This window comes from Chrysoperla carnea, chromosome X (genome assembly GCF_905475395.1).
Source record: "Chrysoperla carnea chromosome X, inChrCarn1.1, whole genome shotgun sequence".
Classification (NCBI taxonomy): Eukaryota; Metazoa; Arthropoda; class Insecta; order Neuroptera; family Chrysopidae; genus Chrysoperla; species Chrysoperla carnea.
In genome coordinates, this window is record NC_058342.1 from 22,959,937 (window position 1) to 22,979,044 (window position 19,108).

General features: G+C 30.7%; 2 protein-coding genes across 5 annotated transcripts; both read right to left on the minus strand.

The window, feature by feature from the left end:
- Positions 1-1,009: 1,009 nt before the first annotated feature.
- Positions 1,010-9,473, minus strand: LOC123302125 (solute carrier family 52, riboflavin transporter, member 3-A). Of its 4 annotated transcripts, none has more exons than XM_044884920.1 (4): positions 9,322-9,473; positions 3,695-4,284; positions 2,017-2,582; positions 1,010-1,313 (listed from the first exon to the last, which is right to left on the minus strand). In XM_044884920.1, exons 2-4 carry the CDS (start codon positions 4,200-4,202, stop codon positions 1,101-1,103), a joined length of 1,287 nt encoding a protein of 428 aa, XP_044740855.1. In that variant the 5' UTR covers positions 4,203-4,284; positions 9,322-9,473; the 3' UTR covers positions 1,010-1,100. The 4 variants fall into 4 exon arrangements, with proteins under 4 accessions (XP_044740855.1, XP_044740853.1, XP_044740852.1 ...); XM_044884918.1 differs by lacking the exon at positions 9,322-9,473 and adding an exon at positions 7,222-7,425; XM_044884917.1 differs by lacking the exon at positions 9,322-9,473 and adding an exon at positions 5,372-5,511.
- Positions 9,474-13,185: 3,712 nt separating this feature from the next.
- On the minus strand, positions 13,186-16,795 carry LOC123303012 (glycine, alanine and asparagine-rich protein-like). The gene is made up of 3 exons (XM_044886106.1): positions 16,762-16,795; positions 14,570-15,076; positions 13,186-13,634 (listed from the first exon to the last, which is right to left on the minus strand). The coding sequence occupies exons 1-3, from the start codon at positions 16,793-16,795 to the stop codon at positions 13,186-13,188; spliced, it is 990 nt and encodes a 329-aa protein (XP_044742041.1).
- Between the last annotated feature and the right edge of the window lie 2,313 nt (positions 16,796-19,108).

A 19,108-nucleotide genomic window follows, 5' to 3' on the forward strand; every position in this document is an offset into this window, starting at 1 on the left:
AACCAAATTCCAAAGGAATGTTTTGAGATGGATGTTATCAATCCAGATTGCAATTTTCAAACTGAATTACAACTTTCCAGATTTCGAGTATAACATCACCTATCATAAAAATTGCTAAGTTAGCCGAGAAAACTTTTATTTTCAAATTTTTGTAAGGTATATTGAAAACTATACTTGTGTTGCCATTTGTGAGTGAATTATGGGAAGTTATCAGAAATTTTAGCCGTCAACGAAAGTAAAACGAAATGTTTGTGTACAGATAGACACATTTATATGAATGTATTGGTAAAAATAAATATGTATATGTTATAAAAACTTTTTTGAACTAAAATATATTAATTACCAAATTCGATAATTTACGATAAACTTAAGTAGGATCAAAAAAAATTTTTAATTTCTTATTTACAATAAGTTCATAGTTTTTTGAAAAAAGCTCATAATTTTTTCTGCAAGAAAAATGCAAAACAGTTTAATTTGACTGTAAAAATTATACCATAATTAAATTATCCACATTCATTTGAGAAATTTTTTTCCTTTGAGTTTTATGATTTTCAATATCACCTAACTTTTTCTTTTGAAGAAACTTTGTAAGCCTTGTGTTGAATCAAATTAAAATAATTCTATTTGGAAGTGAAATTAATATTTGTTTTAATTTAAATTTCTACACCATATCCCAACAATAATAATTTTTAGCTCCAAGAAGGAGGTTAAAAGTTATTAAATAACAAGTGAAAACAAATATGCAATTTATTTTGCCCATTCTCCATAAAGCAAACTCGAATCCCTCTTTGTCATTGGCGGGTAATGCCCTTGGGTAAATATTCGAGTATTTTCAAGAATTTTTTCGTTTTTCAATATTTTTTGTAGCATAAATATTTTTAAGCGTTACAAACTTGGGACTAAATATACTATGATATATTTCATATATACATGGTATAATTATAGAAGTGGTCGGGGCTACGAGGGCTTAGGAGTAGGTGAGTATATTTAAAAATAAATGAACACAAAATACTAATTAAAAAAGTATAAACAATTTGATATATTTTGCAATAAATCTATTTAAACATAATTAATCTAAAAAAAGAATAATAAATTTTGGTCTAGGAACATGCTTGATATTGCTCAAAAACTTTGCCTACATTTATTATTATAAACATTACAACTGCACCAAGTGCTGAACCAATTTGTGAGTATGCACCACACCAGAATAATGCTGAATTTTGGCCAGCTTTTGATAATTCATTACGGAAGATCATTGTAACACTTAATTTTATGTAACTAACAAAAGCCACAAATAATATTGAGAGTACCACCTGTAACAGAATAAACCACTATTTTAAATACTCTGTATATACAAGGCCCTTGCGCAGAAATTATCGAAGGGAAAATAAAATATTCTAAAATTTGTTTGTTTTGACATTTGATGAATCCAAAATATAAAAAAATTGAGTTCATTTCTTAGACCATTAAATACATAGACTGAGCATCGCCCATCTTTCCGTACAGTGAGAGTTGTGTCAACATCTGAGGTAATTGCTTGGGTCCGTTAGGGACATTTATAGCAAATAAAATGTGTTTAATTAATGTTAATAACTTCCCCAAATTAACGCTCTCAAACTTTAAAAAAGGATATAGGAATATTAATTTAAAAAAAATACATTGAATATAGGGACAATTATCAAAACGTATTTTCATTTCACAAAATGTTTTACATAAAACATCGTGATTTCATTGAACTTTTTCGCTTTTTTACTTAAAAAAATACTTATTACGTATCACTTTGCATTTTTTCTTACGAATCTACAATGAAAAGTATGACAACAACACTTTCTTTTGACATTTCTACACCACCGATGGATTTGACCCAAGCAATTACCTCATATGTTGTCACGATTAAAATTGCTTGACGCTCAGTTTATGCAACTTAATGGTCTAAGGTTCATTTTAACCCTGAAGGAACGATTTGATCGCCCACCTGATATGTTATTTGGTTGAAAATTTAATCGAAATACTTACGATAATAATACTTCCATAAATTGAATCGACGAGTAACGGCGTTGGTGATAAAACAGCCATTGAAAATATATAAACACCCGTACCAAATGTCAGCACCGTTAACGATGCCAGCGCCGAGAACGTTGTTTTTGGTAAAAAGTATGCTAGAAAACACGCGATGGGGTTTGCCATGTTCGATAGACATATCGTAAAATGATACGTACTGGGTCCATAGGGTAATACTGAATAACTTTGTATACTTGGAAAAACTCCATTTCCAAAGAAATTTATTGTTGCCATATATAAGCACAACGAATAGAATTTCGGTTTCGATAATGGCACATAATCTTGCATCGGTTGCGATTCTTCAATATTTTCGCTCATATTTGGCGAATAATTTTTCACCATTTGTGATTTGGATACACTTAAATTATTTAATAAATAGAATGATATTAAACTTAACAACAATATACCGAATTCGATTAAGAAATATAACTTCGTCGAAAAATGTGCCGGATATGTTTTTGGTTCTAAGTGTACGCCACCATCCGGATCTGTTTTGTTAACACATTCCGTGGACCCTACACCTGGTTATCAAAATTAAAAGAAAGCATTAGTGATCTAGGATCTAAATCATTGCTATCAGTGGATGTCAAATTTCAGTAAAACACATCGAAACCATGAAATTAACAAGTGAAAACAAACAATTGACTGAGTTAATTGTTGAAATATCATGTATAGACAATGTTGATTACGCAATCGTTTGTTTTTTTACGTCATGTAAGTAAAGAAAGGCACCCACTCTTAGATAGCCACACAGAACTGATATTCCCATACAATACATACTATATAACTTGCGCCTGATTTCCGCCCCCAAGGGTAAACAGTGATGTTTACGAAAAAATGTTACAAACAAACGTTGTTTATTTTTTAATAAGAAACATTTTTATACCATGTATATATAGTATATTAAGTTTAGTCCCAAGTTTTTAACGCTTAAAAATATTGATGCTACGAACAAAATGTTGGTTTAGGTGTTCATAAAATCACCTAATTAGTCCATTTCCGTATGTCTGTCTATCTGTCTGTCGTCTGTCCGTCTGTCATCACGATTACTCAAAATCGAAAAGAGATATCAAGCTGAAATTTTTATAGTGTGCTTATGACGTAAAAAGTGAGGTCGAGTTCGTAAATGAGCAATATAGGTCAATTGGGTCTTGGGTCCGTAGGACCCATCTTGTAAACCGTTAGAGATAGAAAAGTTTGAATGTAAAAAATGTTCCTTATAAAAAAATAAACAATTTTGTTTGAAACATTTTTTTGTAAACATCACTGTTTACCCACGAAGGCGCTAATTAGGTGAAAATTTTGTAGTACGTATTAATATGGGAATATCAGTTATGTATGTGTGACTATTTAAAAGTGTATATCTTTCTTTACTTACATGACGTCAAAAAACAAACGATTACGTCTTCAAAACTGTCTATACATGGTATTTCTACAATTAACTCAGTCAATTGTTTGTTTTCACTTGTTATCTTTAAATTTTTGTTAAGAAGTTGAAGTTCCTGTCTTCAAATTTAACCAGCCACCATTTTATTATCTTTCCAAATTAATGTGAATTTTTTTATTTGAAATTTCATATTTTCAACTAACTTTACTTGAACTTAGCATCCGTTTCGTAATTTTTATGGCTTACCTTGAACAATGGCGACCATACTTGCAATAAACCCACTCAAACCTTCGCCCATGAGGTATGTAATTAAGTAGATTTCTAAATAACGACCCATGTACGGCATAAATAGCACCGAACTTGTACAGCCAACCAACGCCGTAAAGAACATTAAAACAAACAGTGCCGTACTATGTTCCACTCCAAAAATCATTGTCGTTTGTGAGTAGAAGAATGCCATACTTAGGGCAGATAACGCCCCAATTGTAATAATTAAATAAATCGTATATTTATCCGATACAGAGAAGTATTTTTTTAATATACTATATGAAATCGGTCCAATGTTTGCGATTTGTACAATTACAGTTAAATATGATGGTAAGTTCCATTGTTCCGGGGAACTTTCCACAAGTAAGGGGAGTTCGTTAAATAATGTATTCACGCCAATCCATGCACTCACACCAAAAAATACTGTGAATAAATCAACTACTAATTTTCGTTCATTTAATTGCTTTAAAAATTGTCCCGCCGCCATTCTGGAATTCTTGTATGGTATTTCAGTTTTGGATTTTTTTTTATTGTCTAACAATGGATGAGTTTCCGTTACATCCAAATTACTGTAAAAGAAATTGAATAATTAATCGAGGTATCAAAAAAATTAAAACTACATTCGAAATTGGGTATAGAAACATCGCTTCTAATGTCGATTCGGTTATTACGACGAATTGGATACGTTTCTGATAGGTTTCGAACCTAAATATATGGACATACCGCCTTATAACACCGTACAAAACGACATATCGGTTATGAAAACCAATCATCATTAGAATTACTCATCTATAATGACCAACATTTACTATTTTAAACATTAATCACTTAATTTGGAATCGAATTCACTTTATTTTGAACCCTGAGGGGAGTTACTGGGGCTTTAACTAACAGGGCTGTAAATGACAATTGTTAATTTTTATTGTTTAAGGAACAACTTTACGAATTTCTACCTAAAATGTAGTCAAAATAAATATTAATTAGTTAACAGTGTTATATGTTTTCAATCTCAATAAAATCATGCTTCTTCGAGGAAAAATTAAAACCCGGTTTAAGTTTATTCCTGTAATTCTTCGAAATACAGGTGTATTTTGATAAGACTTTGGGTTCATTCACTTTTTGTCCTCACCTTAGCAAAATTTGTCGCTTTCAAACAACAATGTTTACATAGAAATAACTTTACTTTGAAAATTTTATTTCTTTATGCACCGTTTAAAATTAACAGGAAAGTTTTAATAAAATTTCTAATTCTAAGTATATTCGGAACAAACCTGATGTCAGCTTTTGAAGTCCACAATTACGCCTTATCAAGCAATAAACTATTTAATTACATGCATAGTTAATTCGAGAAACAATTTACATGTATTAGAAATATTTAACATATATTAGGTAATATTTATTAAAACTACCAGAGTCTCCAAAATTGTCACACTTAAAACACAGTTCACGTCATTATTGCTTAAAAATTATTTGAAATAAGGATTAAAAATAGATTAAGGAACGGTTTAAAGAATTTTAAAGCCCCCAGGGTAATGTATTATTTACTTAAAAACTTTACTTATTAAAAAAGTTAAAGGTTAGAATTTAGTGTTACATGTTTTATTGAATATTTCAAAATGTATTATCTATGGATCCAAAGACATAAATAATGGTTACCTGATTTCATCCGAATTACTGAAACGACTTAACGATTCAATTAAACTCATTATTTTTTTAATTATTATTACTTATTTTGTTAAGTAATTTATAAACTGATTTAATTCATCCTTCATATTGGAATTGTTTAGTATTAGACAAATTTGGGTCCGTATCAAGAAAACCATGAATCATTTTTAACTATAAAGCTTACTACATACGATACAATTTATCGTTCTATTAACTTTATAAATTGAATTTATTTTAAATTCACGCTGTGTTCCCCTTAAACTTATGTATATATAGCGTATACGGAGAGTACGATGACTTTCGATTCCTTTGCAATTATGAATCCGATGTACTGTTAAAGATTTTGTTTTAAAAATTATTAGTAAAATTGAAATTTTTATTATAAATAAAGTTGTAGAAAATATAATTTACTATGAATTCAACATGTTCCAAAAAGAGTGTTCCAGCTAAAAATTTATATTAAATACAAAGCGTGTAATTTTCACATCAAATTATAGTCAATTTCTTGTATAAGTAAAACTCAAAAACTAGTGAATATATAAAGATGGCGCTTTTTAAAAAAATTAAGCTTAATTTAATGATAATGATCACAGTAAGACATTCAAATTCGAAGACGCAAGAATACGTAAGTCTCACACTTTTAACATAGTATAGGCAATATGTATCACATTCATGAAAACTTTGTAAGTCTAAATGTTTCGTGTCTACTCATTTAATAAGACGTAAGAACTGTGTAAATTTAAACTACGAACCCAGAGTCATTTGAATTAGATTCAGGCTTCATTTAAATCCATAATTAAAAACACGTTTATTTTTTTATTATAAACTTTAAACCTTTTATGTAACGATTTATGACTGGGCAAATTCAACAAAATCAGAAAAATGATAATACCATGATGGTCAAATTATGTAATTAAACGTTCCGAATCGAATGCTGTATTTACACGAATAGTAATATAAATATGACGTTCTTTTTAGCTTCCCTTTCGTCATTTTTTATGTATTATGCATATGATATGTATGTTGTATATTGTATATAGTACACTTTAACTAAAAAGAACATGTTTATTATGATGAAGAGTGTGTACACAGGTGTAATTTATCACATGAAGCCAAATAATTAATGACCAAGTGCAAAATTGGTTACAATTGATAAGAGTAATTGTTTTTAGACTTGCGATTTCCTTAAGTTTTTTTTTTATATTAAATTATCAAATTGACCTTGCGATTTTATAACATATCGCCTACGAATAACAGATGTGAGTGAAATATATGACTAAAACGTACGAATTACAACGTGTACTGCCCAGAAATTAATATTTCTTGATTTTGACACCCTTAGGGTTGATACATATTAAAATGTAGGTTTTGAAGAAATCAAATAGAAGGAGATACTTTCAAGAAAATTATTGACTCGATTTTCGAGAAAAAATCGATAAATTCGCTGGTAATCTATACACACATACAAATCAGAGGCTAAAAATCGTATTTTTAGTGTCAGGGAACTTTAAAAAAAAAAAAAATTGTCGAAGATTTTTTATGTTAAAAACATGAACTTGTGAACTCTAGTGTTCGTATAACCTTAAAAAATTAAATTACAACGAAAATTTTGAAATAGAACCAAAATAATTTGGATAATTATTTGCTAATATCAATTTTTTGACATAAAGATGTGGTTTTTGTGTAACCACAGAAATAATGCAATGAACGCACTATTTCAAATATATTTTGTAAGCATAAGATTTCTCTGAACAAGCCCATACAATAATATATAAAATTAGACAAGGATAGATAAATGACGCGTGTCTGTTTTCTAGTAACCATATCATTTAAAAACTTACCTAAACTATTAATTAATATTTCCAATAAAATTAATGTAAAACTCATTAATAAACACACTGATTTATGACTTCACTTAATTAGGTAAAACAGTTATTAGCCTATGAAATGAATCGTACGTAAAAATATAATAAAAAACACCCGCACAATTTTAAAGATCGTTCGCTGTTCAAGTCATAAGTCGGTCGCTGCTCAATACCACTTACAAAAAATTTTTTATGCACTTTATGAAAATTATTGTTATTAATATTTTTTAAAAATTATTAAAAACAAGTTATGGTTGACATTAATAAAATGGTATAAAATATTTGAATCATGTGATAAAAAAAAAAACATTAATATTGCCTAGATAAACAACTTATTATCATACCGATGAGCATTTTATGTAAATAACACAAAGTGCGATTTTTAAATCATCGATATTTTATTTTAAAAAAAATTACTTCATTACGATTATAATAAAATAATTGTTTGCTTTTCCTTAACTGATTGCTTTGAAGATTCATAATTTACCGCATTTATATAGAGGTGCCATCTATATTCATTAACTTGATAGGTTGAGTTTAAAATATGTAAAAAGATGTATAGGAATATTTTTTCTAAAAATAAAATTCGAAATTTGTTTGAAAAATTATTAATATTAAATTTTGATCTGCACTGATATTAAGAGGAAAATTTTGATTCTTCATTTAAGTGTTTGTAATGGATACATTCAAAAACTACTTTCCCCAATATAAAGCTGTATTATCAGCATATAACTTGAGATGCATTTTTTTTTTTTTTTTTAAATTAGAGGTCCTTCAATAATTGAAATAATGTAAGCCAAAGTATCAAAAGTTTGTTTATAAAAGTCATTAAAATGGAAAAACCAAAGACATAGAGAATGAACTGTGCGATTGGCGATCGCAAGATACGGTGGCGCCGCGCAGTGAGGATTAATGAAACTAGTATAGAGGATTTTGAGTTTTGACAGCTACACAAGTGATGAATGTTTTTGTTGTTGAGATGGAAATTATCAAAAATGAAAAACGTTGTGGTGTTCCCCAGTGTGGGAAAACAAGATCTACAGGCGTCAGTTGTCGCACAATGTCGCAAAAACATGCTTGCACTTGCTTCCCGCGCCCGCTTTGCAAGAACAATAGCATTCGATTTTTTTGTTGTCATTGGCTACAAACACTTTGATTTAGATCTCATGAGGTTTCTCGGTGATGTTCGACGTTTGCAAACATGAAGATTTGATTAATAAACAATTATTTTGCTTCGATTGGATACCACAGAAAAACAAGTTTTTGGAACGAGAAAGCGCCTCTCCTTCCATCAACGGCCTTACTGATCCACCAAGTAGATAAAATATATCACCAATATTAATATCCAGGGCTTTCTCCATGTTAAAAAAACAAATAAACAAAAAAAAATGCAAAAATTTATTTTGACAACTTGAACGAAAATCCTCTATATCGGCCATATTGCATTCACACAAGAGCCATCTCTAGGTAATTTCGTTCGCCAATACCCACAAAAAAATGACCGCTCTGTAGAAAGAGACAAAGCGACTGTTTGGCCAATATCTGCCTCTTTTCAATAGGTCTGTAGAAGTTCTAAAAAGAGACAAAGAGACAACAGCTGGCCGTACATTCACTTTATCTCTTTCAAAGTTGCTACTTACTATACAGCTGAATAGGAAACATTCAGTCCATTCTCTATGTCCTGAATGGAGCAGTCTTCCGGAGTAGTCTTTGTCTTTGGGATAAGCTCAAAAACTACTGGACCGATTGAAAAATTCTTTAACCTACATTATCAACGATTAAGGTGGGAGGGGGGGTTAATGAAAATCAGGGAAGTGAAGGCTATTCCGGAGTAGTCTTTGTTTTTTGTAATTTTACAGCGAAACGGATGGATAACTGCTAGTTTATTTATGTGCTCAGAAATAAATGTTATACCTTTTGTGAAAATATAATATTCCAAGCTTTTAATTATTATTTTTTACTTTTTTGTGAATATTTATTTTCGACAGTACAAAAAAGGTAATTCGAGGATAACAAACAACTCCCGATTTAAAGGTCTTAAAAATAGAATAAAAAAATGAAAATTTTTGTACTTACTGTTAAATTGACGATGATTTCAACAGAACTAATGAATTCCAGGTAAATTTTGATCATTATATTTATCATAAAATGTAATATTTTTATAAATATCAACACTACCTAAATATCACTAGAAAACATCCTGCTGTGTTTTATCAGTTTTCATATTTTTAGTTCTATGAACTGTTTGCCCATGTTATATTATTTATTATCTATAAATTATTAAAAATATTAATTATTATAAAATAAAACAATAAAATCAACAGTGCATTCCATTATTGAAACATAATTTTTAATTCCTTTGTAATCAAAATTGAATTGAAGGCCAAATTAATCGATCAATCTATCATGATGCTTTGCTTAATTTATGATAATTCAATCTGTTCAGTGGCGACATTAAGGCATGACCTACGATATACTGGCTTTCCCAATAGCTATGTTATACTTTTAGTTGTATTTTCTCGAAAATATAGACTTATGCACTCACAATATCGAAGGTCAAAAAGGAAGGGTGGGGATGCGTTCTAAATGTGTTTTATTTATAAAGCTCAGCAACTTTTAAGGGGATAATAAATTTGAAGAAAGGACACCGGACACAATACATTCAGTTTTGGTTTCGGTTAAAATTTTGGTTTCTATGTTTTCATTAAAAAATCCCTTACTTTCTGAACAATTACAGCCCTTTAAAAGTAATGCTTTTCATGTGAATAATATTCATACTTCTGAACATTGTGATTGAATTTTATATTTATTCTGGATTATTCTACAAAGAGTAGATTTTGGCACATTAAATTCGACACGGACTTAATCGTCTTCCCACTTTCAAAAACGGATATTAACTTCAGTTTTTCACGTACTGATAACGATTTGAGCCTTCGTTTCGGCATTTTTCAAATAAACGTCCGTATGATAGCAAAGCAGAACTAAAACTGAAGGTTATTAAGGCTGAAAATTAGTTAACTGCGGAATTTGCGGGTAGAATAAGAATAAGTAACTCACCAAACAAGAGAAGTTATCTCGGTTCTCAGTTACAGAGGTTAATGTATATAAAATTCACTCGTTGTCTCAGTTATAGATGTGACTATGACGATAAAATCGAGAGAACGAATCCCAGATATAGAGATTTGCTTCGTCCCACTAACAGAGGTAATTCAGTGCCAAAGTGTAGGGCCCTCAGCATGAGTTCTAGTTATGGAGGATTCTCACTTATCCAGGTCCCACTGACCTACCTAACCAAATTCCACTGCATATGTAAAAAATGTATATACATCTACAAAGTTTATATAAAAAAGTAGGAAAACTAACGCAATTATAAAAGACTAGGAGAGCAAATATGGCACAGTACATTAAAATGTATAACGAGGTAGGTGTCTTTTGTCGTTGCTTTCAATGAAAAAATCAGTTGAGTCTAACAGATATGGTTTACATTTTTTTTACTCATTATGATAAAATACTTATTTATTTTATTATGATAACAGACTTCAATAACCCGCCACTGAATTCTTATGATTTCTTATCTCTTCCTAATTTTTTTATTATCCTGTGATTATATGAGATTATCAATCCACTATAGATATTATAGCCTCGTTAGATCATTTCCGATTGTGCTTGGTCATTGCATATGTTATGTAAGATAATAATTATCTAATAATCTAGATGTCTGGAAATTTTTCTACTAAGCCGTTAGAAACGATAAAAATAACTCTAGTAAACAATATTACTTCAGAATAAATCATTTTATGGCGTATACTTCAACTGCGCATGTCTTTGTATTGTTGACGCACAGACGGCTATTAATTTTTAATCAATAATGTTTTTATCAATTTTTATTCAATAATTAATTTAGTATTTAGTTCCGGCAAAATCCGTCATTGAGCATAGCTAATTTTCGCGTGGAAATTTTTTTGGAAGATCCCGTTTAAAACATGCTCCTGAAGGTAAAAGTGCAAGTTGTCGGTGGGCAACTCGGTTAAACTTTTTTTTTTTTATACAAATTAGTAATATTGACCAAATCGCTTCGAAACAAATTTTATCATAAAAATTAGGTCAAAGTTAACAAAAAATGTTCTTAGATATTTTTCTATAAACCCTTCAGTCTTCGAGTAAAAAATTCGTAAAATTTGAAAAACGGGATTTTTACGATTTGTGGATTGCGTTGTGGAAAATGAAATTTTCGAACTTTTCTGTTAATTTGATTTTATTTTAAGCTGTTTGGTGAAAATCTCATCTTTCTAGGATAAAGAACAGGTTTTTCGCCCGCTCTCTTAACAATTACCAATCAAGCACTTAATTGCAATTAGGACAAAAACTTTTACGAGATGTTGTTGAGTAAGCTTTACACTACAAATAAAAGTTGTAAACATATTAAAAATCTGAGTTCTGTAGTATGTCCCTTGATGTCTTACTTGACCAGGTTCTACTGTATTATGCTTCAACTTGGAAAATTTCAGAATAAAAATTTAAATAATTGTGAGAAGCTTCGAAAAGTTGGTGTATTGAACTCCTTACCAATTGGGAGTATGTTTTTGAAATCTACTGTGTTTTTGAAACGGATTTTTCATTTTTGGTCGAAAGCCTTTCGACCTTTAGCCAATAATGCCTTTAGTCAATAATTTTTCTATGAAAAATGCAAATAAAAGCTGTCGTGAAATCATTAGATAGGTTTACGATTGTTGTTGGACTACTAGTAGGTCTGTTTATGCTAATTTCAAACCAGTTGTCTTTCCAAAGACAACTCGTTTAAAAGTAGCAATATCCCCATGGGAAGATACTAACCAAACCTCATGGGAATATGTTTTTTTGAAATTTACATGTGTTAAAACGAATTTTTGCATATAAAATTTTTGATTAAAGGTCAAAATTTGGTCACCAATTTTTCTTTTCAAAATAGGGTTGCCATCTCCAAAGTTCTTCAAATCCGTTGTCTGAGTATTTGAGAATTTTAAATTGCTTATTTATGAGTTATATACATTTTAATCTAACATTCACAACAACAAAATTATACACTTTTTCAGGTTAATCCATTTCTAAAGTAAAACTACTTATTTGTCGAAAGTAACTTAGTAAAGTAAATAAATTTTAGCGAATTTTCGAATGAAATGGAGCCATTGCTTTTGTAGGTACTGATGATGGAATTTTGAAAAAAAACGCTTCAAATGCTCATCGATCCTACCTAATAGGTGTCAAAAATGACCATCGTTAAAATTTATTTATTTATATGTAATATGTATGTATAGACATATCTATTCGTTGTGTGCGTAGTCATATGGTAGGGACAAACCGTTAGAGATAGAACAAAAGTTTAAATGTAAAAAATGTTCCTTATCAAAACATAAACAACTTTTGTATGAAACATTTGTTCGTAAACATCACTGTTTACCCGTGAGGGCGCCAATTAGGCGGAAATTTTATAGTATGTACTATACTTGAATATCAGTTATGTATGTGTCACATGTATTTATGTGTTATGTGATAAAGAAATCAACACTGACTATGCATGGTATTTCAGCAATTAACTCAGTCAATTGTTTGTTTTCACTTGTTTACAATCTTTTTCAGTTTCGCAGACGACCGTTAATTCGATTAGAGTGTTTTTAGACTGTTTGATAACAATAAAAGATTTTTTTTTTTTATAAAGAACAAAAAATATATTTATTGTTTCTTCAATTCGGGAGAATCCATGCTTTTGTTCGGAGACCGAGACTCGAAAACTTTTGACTAGAATTCAAAACCGTAGAGCTGACAATCCTAGTGAAAAATCTATTAAAAATTAGAATATAACTTGTGGAATCATAATTGTTGAGTAAAAATTAAAAAAGCATAATTTAAAAAATATTTATTTATCAAAAGTAAAAAAAAAAGACAAAACTTAACATAAAATAATCAATAATAATAATCCTGATATTGTCCTTGCTTTCCACTACCGTCGTTTCCACCACTTTCACCATTACCTCCTGCAGCTTTAGCACCAGCCGCATCAGCCGCTGCTGCTGAGTTTGACGCAACAATTGCCGCCGCAGCAGCGTTTGCTTGGGCAGCTTGAGCGGCAGCCATTGCTTTCTGTGCAGCTTTTTGTGTGGCTTCAAAATCGATACGTGCTCCCGTCAATTGTTCGGTGATTGAACTTAATCGTTGTTTGGCCGCACCAACCATAGCTGTTTGTGCACCTAATTCACCCGCTGCTTCGGAGGCAGCTTGAGATGCGTGTTCACTTGTCGCTTGTGCTGCATTCAAAGCAGCTTGTATAACGTTCACTTGATGCATTGCTTGTTGAGCGGATAATTGAGCGGCAGCCGCTGCACGTTGCGCTTGCATCAGTTGCATGTTTTCACCTAGTTGAGATCAATCAAACATTAAAAACACCGATTCTTGAAATTTGACCTTAATAGGATATTGACAATTCTTGTTAGCCTGGGGAAAAAGCTTCGAGAAAAAATAACATTTGAGGCCCTTTACACTCATACCATATACAGGATGTCTTTTTTAAGTTGACATTATCCTTCAAATTCGATAAATAAATTTGATCGAGGAAAATGCTCACAACGAAAAATATTAGTTTCAGAGGGACACATCTTATACCAGCATCGAATTTGATCTAAGTTTTCAGGTTAAATTAAAACCTCACTCTGATTCATAACTGACAAACTTTAGATGAACGCTTTAAATTATAAAGTTGTTCTTTATAAATACGCAAACATTTTTTGTTTAAAACATGTTTAGACATTATTTTATAGCAAAAAACTACTTTTTCGTGGGTTTGTTCATTCAATTTGAACTAAAATGGTCTTTATTGAAAAACAAAACACCTTTATTGGATTTATTGGAAAAATTTTTTCGTAGAGGGCCTAGATTTCGCAGAAACAATTATACGAAATAACAATTTTGATACGAAAAAACTATTTTGGGTAATACTTTTCGGTCCGTTAGTGCCTAAACTGTACGGTTTGTGGAAAAATGTTTTTATTGCAAATATCTCGATTTCTATTGCAAATACGTCAAAACTTTTTCTATATTTTTCGTTATTTTGGGTTAGTTTTTAATTTTTTACCCTAAAATTGAAATAAAAACATTTTTGCATTTCATTTAAAATTATTTGAATTTAACAATAGCACACTCCTGTGCGGAATTCGTGCAGTTTTTGATTGAATGGACATTTATTCCTCCAAGCTCCTCGATTTTACTTGATAGAGAAATGAAAAAATCTTTTTGGGACTTTGTAATAGAACTAAGATTATCAAAACCCATCTACTTTTCTCACAGTACTTACCATCAAGTGCTACTTTGGCATCACGCGCTTGTTGTTCTAAACCTTGAAGAATAACTTGTTTACCAGCTAAGGCAGCTTGAGCAGTGGCTGCAGCTTGAGCAGCAGCTTGTGCTAGAGTATTCTTTGCAACATAAGCAGCTTGATGCGCGGCTGCATCTTGATTCCGTACAGCTGTGTTTGCTTGATCGGCAGATCCTTGTGCTATCTGCCGTAAGCCACTTCCAGCACTGAATCCTGGTTTACCATTACCACCGCCGTTACCTGAGCCACCTGAGCCTCCTCCACCGCCACCAGAACCGCCTTTGGATCCATCTGCTCCGCCATTGCCTCCATTTCCCCCACCATTTCCACCTCCTTGTGCTTGTGCTTGTTCTAATGTTAAGCCATAACCTTCAAATGTGTTAGCAGCTGCAATTCCGTCATTATAATCGAAATCAAATTCATAGACTGGGGCTGCTGTGGTTGTTCGCTTTTTTTTTATTTTCACTGCATTAGTTAATGCAACATCTGAAACATGTGAAGATCGAATAGTTATAGATATCGTCGAAAATCAATCACTTCAAGTATAAGATTTCAGGCGATATTTCAGAAAATTATTGTTCAATCGTAATATATACCTGATTTTTGAGTTTTTTTGGGTAAAAACTTATAAACATAGATTTATCAAATTCCGAAACACAAAAATGTTTGTGATTTTTTCAATTTTTTCTAGCCCTTTCGGAAAATTGCAAAAAATGGGACCAAAATTTTTATTCCCGATCTCTATAAAACTTGGGTTTAAAGATAAATTTGACCCAAAAAATTCAAAAAGTAGTTAGCGATTGGGAGAGAAATTTTGAAGATATCGTTCTTTTCAAAGCGATAACTAGTAATCCAATTTTTGTGTTTTTTGGGCCAAAATTATCTTAAATAGAGTTTTATTGAAATCGGAAACACAAATTTTTTCCCAATTTTGCGGAACTGTTTTAAGAAATACATACCTTTTTCAAAAAATCGAGATCAGAAATTTATTTTTTTGTAAAGGAATTTTATAAACTTTAGTTTATAAAGTATTTTTGAGTCTAAAAATTCAAAAATCTGGTTCATTTAACGATTGGATTTTTGGATCAAAGTTACCTTAAAAACCGAGTTTTGATGAAATCGGAAATTTTTGGTATACAGGTGGCCCATTTTAATCTTTGATGACAAATAGCTTTAAAAGCCAATTTAGATCCTGAACAGTAAGAGAAATAGAACAACATTTTAAGTTAAAAAGTTGATCCTCATAATAAAGCTAACATTTTGCCTAAACCAATTTTTCGAAAATTAAATGCAATAATGACATATTTTAAGTCATATTTCCTCCGAAAGTTGACGATTTTCGGACAAATGGTTTGGATGAAAAATTTTGTTTTTTTATGAGGATCAACATTTTAATTTAAAGTATTATTCTATCTCTTACCGTTTAGGATCTAAATTGGCTATAAAACCCAAAAAAGTAGATGCAATCTTATGTCAGAACATGATATCCCTCAATCAATTGATTGGTTAACTACAAAACGAGCGATTAGATATTATAGATTAAAATGGAACACTCTGTATATTAAAAAAAATTAAAAATCGGGGTTTTTTATGATTGGGCGAGAATTTTTCGATATCCTAAAATCCCAGGCCTTAAAGTGACTTCAGCAGGGCTGGAGTCAGACTCATAATTGATCTGCCCTCGAAGCACGGGCTCCTAAATCAATCACCATGAAATATAGCCCATATTGTAATCTATTATACGAAGATTCCCTTCTGCATCACAGATACTCCTGTGAAATATGCTAATAGCACAGTTTGCTATTAGCGAGTTTTAAAAGTTTCTTTGAATTTTCCGTCAATTTCGGATTTTTCCATTTTTAATACAACTTGTATGCGACTTTTTATTAAGTTTGACGTAAATTTACTGCCCGAATTAGAATGCAAATTTACTTCAAAAGTTGACAAATTTAATGCCAATTTTTGTTAATTTGAATGTATAAATTTCTTTACCTTCTGAAAAATGGTAAGAATTAACACTATCGACTTGTTTTCTCGTAAAAAGTTACCTATAAATTGAAGAAAAATTAACCACAAATTTTTATTTTCGGGCAGCAAATTTCAGGCAATTTCAACATCAAATTACCGTTAATTTCAAGGTAAAGGCCTATTAGGGCTATAATTAAACAAACCCATCGCTTCATATGATGGCGCTTCAAAAGCCATCTATACAAAGAACAAAGTATTATAATAATAGGAAATTAATGTCACAAACTGTGGTATGTTTGAAAAAGTTTAGATACCCATTGCTACAATTTTTTTAAGCCTCAAACTATGAATAAACAATTTAATTATAATAATTTATCTTATTTTTTGGTATTTTTAAGGTATTGTGATTTTAAGGTAGGACATTGCCCCACAATGCCCTCCCTAGCAACGTCCCTGGACTCCAAACGATGTCCTAGAAAATACTCATATCTTTTCTCCCCATCTCCCTATTCTCTATTCTCTTTATATTATAAATGCGAAAGTAAGCATGTTTGTTTGTTACGCTTTCACGCTCTAAACTAGCAAATGGTTTTTAATGAAACTATACAGCAATATAGCTCATACTTCAAAATAACACATGAGATATAATTTATTAAGATATACAGTAGAACTCCAATTATCCGAATTAATGGGGACCAGGATCCATCGGATAATCAAATATTCGGATAATCGGAGTTTTTTAAAAAAAATTGCCATGGGAGAGAAAAAAAGCTACGTTTTGATATTGCACTATTTTTTTATTGAATTAAATGAAAGAAACATGATATTTTCACATGTTTTAAATATAAATAAAATGTACTTATGTACAAGTTTAGAAATAAAAATCATTGTTTTTTAAACATCTCCGTCAATGAAACAATGACATAATTCATACCACGTGTTGTGCCTACACTGACTTCGCGGAGGGAAGGACAATAGTGAGCGAACGCGCAAACACTGGCTTCGCGGGGGGAAGAATAATAGCGCACTTAGACTTTTTTTGGACAAATTTTTTTCTGAAAGTGATTCGGATAATCGGCGATTCGGATAGTCGGAGTTCGGATAATTGGAGTTCTACTGTATTTTAAATTTATACAGAAATCTTTAATTTATGGTTCAACATGATGATTATAGATATCAGATGTAGAATCATAAATTAAAGAATAATGTAAAAATTTAAAATATTAAATGTCAAACAAATCATGGCTAACTATTCTGATATACTCAATGAATTATGACTATTTTACATTTAACAAAATTGAAAACTGTGTATATCAAGAGAGGGTGGAGGCTATAAGGCGGCGGTTTTTACTTTTAAGCCCAGTGAAGCGGGCGGGTATCAATCTAATTCAAAATAATTAATGAGCAGATTTATTCACAGTACCCAATTAAAATTTTACTGTGAATTTTTAACAATAACAATATTTTTTTAGAGTATCGATCAAATAATTTTTTAAAGATCAATGTTCTGATTTGACAGTGAAAGTAAAACACCCGATTATTGGCATTATAAAAATATTTTTGTAAATCAATATTGAATAACAATTAATCAAGATTGCCACAGATTATTCAACAAAAGATTTAATAATAATTACAAAACCAATATTTTTTAAACTTGGCTGTATCAGTCACGGTAAATTTTGTCAAATAGATTTTTGTTACAATTTGTGTTTGGTTTCAAATCATTAAATGCAATTTTTATTTATTTTTTTTATTCCAGTGCATATCAATGTTCTTTTTTTTCTTTCTTTTTCAACAGACATGCTCTAATTTTTATTTAATTGTTACGTAATAATAATAATAAGTAAAGAAAAAAAAATTTGTTTATTAAATAATTTTAAAGGTGTAAAAATTGTGAATATTTATGGTTAATTAATTAGAAATGATTCGAAATATTTTTCATATTTTTATACATATTTTTTATAAATTTTTTTAATTAGTACTATTGCAGTGGCGGCCCCAAAATGGTGCAAGTTTTACCAGGCGCCGCAATAAATAGACGCTGAAAATATAATAGTCGTTATATCCGATAGTTGTTATAAGCGATATCTACATTTTACCCAAATGGAATAAAGTCAAACCTAAATGAGTGAAATCTAAATAAAACAGAAAAGTCTATAACTCTTTTTGCTTCTTTCCATCAGTGTTTCTCAAAATGGCCGATCCGAGGCCTTGTGGGTGTTAGAGGTCTAAAACATAAAATATTGGGTAAAAATTATATGTATGGGGCGCTGAAAAATAATTTATTTTCGAAGTGGACGGTAAACGAAATATATTTGAAAACCTCTGCTTTAAATCCTCTATAAGTGAGAAACAGGAACTTCTATGAAAAAAGGATCATTTTTTCCCGTGTGAACCTGCTAAGAGATACTATTTTAAACAGATGAGGCAGTAGGATTCTATCGAGCCCTACAAGTTGGAAATTCAATCGACAGTGTCCTACCAAGAGTCCTTCAATCCTTTAATACAGGGCTCTAGAAAGTTTCAGGCGAGCGCAGTCAAATAGCCTAG

Coding starts and splice junctions, on each gene's coding strand:
- LOC123302125 (XM_044884917.1), bottom strand. CDS start 5,421: ATGAGTTTAATTGAATCGTTAAGTCGTTTCAGTAATTCGGATGAAATC. Junction 2,583..3,694: donor TATGGTCGCCATTGTTCAAG/GTAAGCCATAAA, acceptor TTTGATAACCAG/GTGTAGGGTCCACGGAATGT. Junction 1,314..2,016: donor TTTATGGAAGTATTATTATC/GTAAGTATTTCG, acceptor ATTCTGTTACAG/GTGGTACTCTCAATATTATT.
- LOC123303012 (XM_044886106.1), bottom strand. CDS start 16,795: ATGGCTTTTGAAGCGCCATCATATGAAGCGATGG. Junction 15,077..16,761: donor GCCATCATATGAAGCGATGG/GTTTGTTTAATT, acceptor CACATGTTTCAG/ATGTTGCATTAACTAATGCA. Junction 13,635..14,569: donor TGCCAAAGTAGCACTTGATG/GTAAGTACTGTG, acceptor GATCTCAACTAG/GTGAAAACATGCAACTGATG.